This window comes from Crinia signifera, chromosome 1 (genome assembly GCF_055691185.1).
Source record: "Crinia signifera chromosome 1, ASM5569118v1, whole genome shotgun sequence".
Classification (NCBI taxonomy): Eukaryota; Metazoa; Chordata; class Amphibia; order Anura; family Myobatrachidae; genus Crinia; species Crinia signifera.
In genome coordinates this window covers 328,054,949-328,059,129 of record NC_139217.1, presented here as the reverse complement: position 1 = coordinate 328,059,129, position 4,181 = coordinate 328,054,949, and the positions used below count along the sequence as shown (strand labels likewise).

At 39.4% G+C, this 4,181-nt stretch overlaps 1 gene segment (V, D, J or C); it reads left to right on the top strand.

Annotated features, from left to right (window-relative positions):
- Nucleotides 1–3,497: 3,497 nt before the first annotated feature.
- Nucleotides 3,498–3,887, top strand: LOC146078744 (immunoglobulin heavy variable 5-51-like). The segment is given in 1 exon segment: nucleotides 3,498–3,887. A coding segment is annotated over 1 exon segment (390 nt).
- Nucleotides 3,888–4,181: the final 294 nt, after the last annotated feature.

Sequence of the window (4,181 nt, the reverse complement as noted above, 5' to 3'; positions counted from 1 at the left end):
CAGAATCTGAGCTGCAAAATCCCAAAATCACTCCTTCCCTTCTGAGTCCTGCCATGCACCCAAATGGTATTTTTTGGTCACATGTGAGGCATTGCCGTACTCGGGAGAAATTGGGGCACAGATTTTGAGGTGCTTTGTCTCCTTCATTCCTTGTGAAAATGAAAAATTTTGAGCCAGAACTGCATTTTTGTGTAAAAAATGTAATTTTTCATTTGCACAGCCCAGTTGTATCAAAATTGGTGAAACCCCTGGGGGTATGAAATGTACACTATACCCCTAGATGAATTCCCTGAGGGGTGTAGTTTGCAAAATGGGGTCACTTGTGGGGGGGTTCCACTGTATTGGTGCTTGGGGGGTCTTGCTAATGCGACATAGCACCCACCAACATTCCACCAGAATCTGAGCTGCAAAATCCCAAAATCACTCCTTCCCTTCTGAGTCCTGCCATGCACCCAAATGGTATTTTTTGGTCACATGTGAGGCATTGCCGTACTCGGGAGAAATTGGGGCACAGATTTTGAGGTGCTTTGTCTCCTTCATTCCTTGTGAAAATGAAAAATTTTGAGCCAGAACTGCATTTTTGTGTAAAAAAATGTAATTTTTCATTTGCACAGCCCAGTTGTATCAAAATTGGTGAAACCCCTGGGGGTTTGAAATGTACACTATACCCCTAGATGAATTCCCTGAGGGGTGTAGTTTGCAAAATGGGGTCACTTGTGGGGGGCTTCCACTGTATTGGTGCTTTGGGGGTCTTGCTAAAGCGACATAGCACCCACCAAAATTCCACCAGAATCTGAGCTGCAAAATACAAAAATCACTCCTTCCCTTCTGAGTCCTGCCATGCACCCAAATGGTATTTTTTGGTCACATGTGAGGCATTGCCGTACTCGGGAGAAATTGGGGCACAGATTTTGAGGTGCTTTGTCTCCTTCATTCCTTGTGAAAATGAAAAATTTTGAGCCAGAACTGCATTTTTGTGTAAAAAATGTAATTTTTCATTTGCACAGCCCAGTTGTATCAAAATTGGTGAAACCCCTGGGGGTATGAAATGTACACTATACCCCTAGATGAATTCCCTGAGGGGTGTAGTTTGCAAAATGGGGTCACTTGTGGGGGGGTTCCACTGTATTGGTGCTTGGGGGGTCTTGCTAATGCGACATAGCACCCACCAACATTCCACCAGAATCTGAGCTGCAAAATCCCAAAATCACTCCTTCCCTTCTGAGTCCTGCCATGCACCCAAATGGTATTTTTTGGTCACATGTGAGGCATTGCCGTACTCGGGAGAAATTGGGGCACAGATTTTGAGGTGCTTTGTCTCCTTCATTCCTTGTGAAAATGAAAAATTTTGAGCCAGAACTGCATTTTTGTGTAAAAAATGTAATTTTTCATTTGCACAGCCCAGTTGTATCAAAATTGGTGAAACCCCTGGGGGTATGAAATGTACACTATACCCCTAGATGAATTCCCTGAGGGGTGTTGTTTGCAAAATGGGGTCACTTGTGGGGGGGTTCCACTGTATTGGTGCTTGGGGGGTCTTGCTAATGCGACATAGCACCCACCAACATTCCACCAGAATCTGAGCTGCAAAATCCCAAAATCACTCCTTCCCTTCTGAGTCCTGCCATGCACCCAAATGGTATTTTTTGGTCACATGTGAGGCATTGCCGTACTCGGGAGAAATTGGGGCACAGATTTTGAGGTGCTTTGTCTCCTTCATTCCTTGTGAAAATGAAAAATTTTGAGCCAGAACTGCATTTTTGTGTAAAAAATTTAATTTTTCATTTTCACTGCCCAGTTGTACCACAATTGGTGAAATCCCTGGGGGTTTGAAATGTACACTATACCCCTAGATGAATTCCCTGAGGGGTGTAGTTTGCAATTATGAAGCCTGTAGTTTGGTCAACGTGCACACTAGGGCCACATATAGGATATTTATGAAAACAAAAGAATTGGGGGAATCAATTTTTAGTCACATTTCTCTAGTAAAATCTACGGTGTTCCTTAGAAAAATGTATTAAAATTGCAAATCTGCAAAAAAAAAGAAATTTTGAAATTTCACCTACACTTTGTTTTAATTCCTGTGAAACACCTAAAGGGTTAACAAACTTCCAAAATGCTGTTTTGAATACTGTGAGGGGTGCAGTTTTTGAAATGGCATCATTTATGGGGGTGTCTCACATACAAGTCCCTCAAAGTCACATCAGAACTGAACTGGTCCCTAAAAAAATCAGTGTTTGAAATTTTCTTGAAAATTTGAGAATTTGCTATTCATATTGTAAGCCTCCTAGTGTCCAAAAAAATTAAAAGGAAGTTGAAATAATGATGGAAACATAAAGTAGACATATGGTCTATGTTAGTTATTAACTATTTTGAGTGGTATGATTATTTGTCTCACAAGCAGAAAATTTAACATTTTGCAAATTGCTAAATTTTCCATTTTTTTACGACATTTTGGTATTTTTCACAAAAAAACACAGACTGTATCGACCCAAATTTACCACTAATTTGAAGTACAATGTGTCACGAGAAAACAATCTCAAAATCACTGGGATAAGTAAAAGCAAAAAAAAGTTATCCCCACTTAAGTAATACATGTCAGATTTGAAAAAAAGGGCTCTGTCAGGAAGGCAAAAACATGCTGTGTCAGGAAGGGGTTAAATGATTATTGTAACACTTGATCTTTATCCTGACGAAGGGGAGCACGTCCCCGAAACGTAGATGTATCCTTGTGTACCAAATACACTGTTTTTCTGATTACAAGACTCTAAATATATATATATATATATATATATATATATATATATATATATATATATATATATATATATATATATATATTTACACACATATACCTGCACGTTACAGCCACTTTTTACACCTTATCCCACCAAAGGGGCATTTACCAGTTTAGGACACAAGTGGCGTCTTACATCTTTTTCTTTGGACACATATACACCCTGCACATTTACACCCTGGGTGCCATGCAAATTACTTGCTCATGCACACAGCTCACAGCATACCGTCAGACCCCCTATATACTTACACAAATCATATGTATTAATGTTATGTTATTCTCACTTCATTTGTTCATCAGGAAAGAACAAAATGGGTAAAATGTTACTTTCTAGTAAATGTATATTTTGGTTTATTTGCAAACCCTAAAGAGAACGTAAGTCATGACAGAGATCTCTTACACTGACTCTGGCTATAGCAGGACTGATCGCCTCTTATAGCTCTGGGCACCTCATGCAAATTTGGTCTCAGGTTCGGCAGCTAGAAAAGCAGCACATGTTATAATGTGATGTCACAGTGACTGGGAGTTGTGTTCTGAACATCGGTCTGGGGGATATCATATAACATGCTTTTATTTAGCTGTGTCCTGTTTCTCTGCCCACTGCTTGGTAAGTCAGGAACAAATGAATATAAATATTATGTTCTGTCTAAAATAGTTTATATCTAACATATGGTCCTGTGATTTCTCTATTACAGGAGTGATGTCACAAGCACAGCTCACTCAGCCGCCCTCTGAAGTCAGAAAGCCGGGTGACAGTGTGAAGATTCCCTGTAAAGCATCCGGATATGCATTCACCAGCTTCTATATGAACTGGGTTCAACAAGTTCCAGGGAAAGGACTAACGTGGGTTGGAATAATTAACCCTGTGAGTGGAGGTACCAGCTATTCACCATCATTCCAAGGAAGATTCACATTCTCCACAGATAATGCCATTGATACAGCCTATCTACAGATAGACAGACTGAGTGTGGGTGATACAGCCACATATTACTGTGCTAGAGACACAGTGACAGAAGGAGGAAACTTCCCATACAAAAACCTCCAGGAGCAATGTCACCATCTGACCACTTGGAAGCAGCAGACACTGTAATATACTGTATATTGTATCTCTTAACATTTAAATGCACGGAAGATAACCACAAATATGATGCATAGTATGATGCTATCCGATAAATAACCACACTATACTGTATATGATTTTCTTTTCCCTTAACCATCCCAGAGCTGTATGAATCTGTACAGTATATTAATGAACAGTGTGGTGTAACAATATACTCCTTTGTATTGATGAGATTAATTTATGAAAAATGTATCAAATATATAAATTGATTGTTTTTTTAAGACATGTCCAAAAAGTCATTGACTAGTTATTAACTAGATAGTT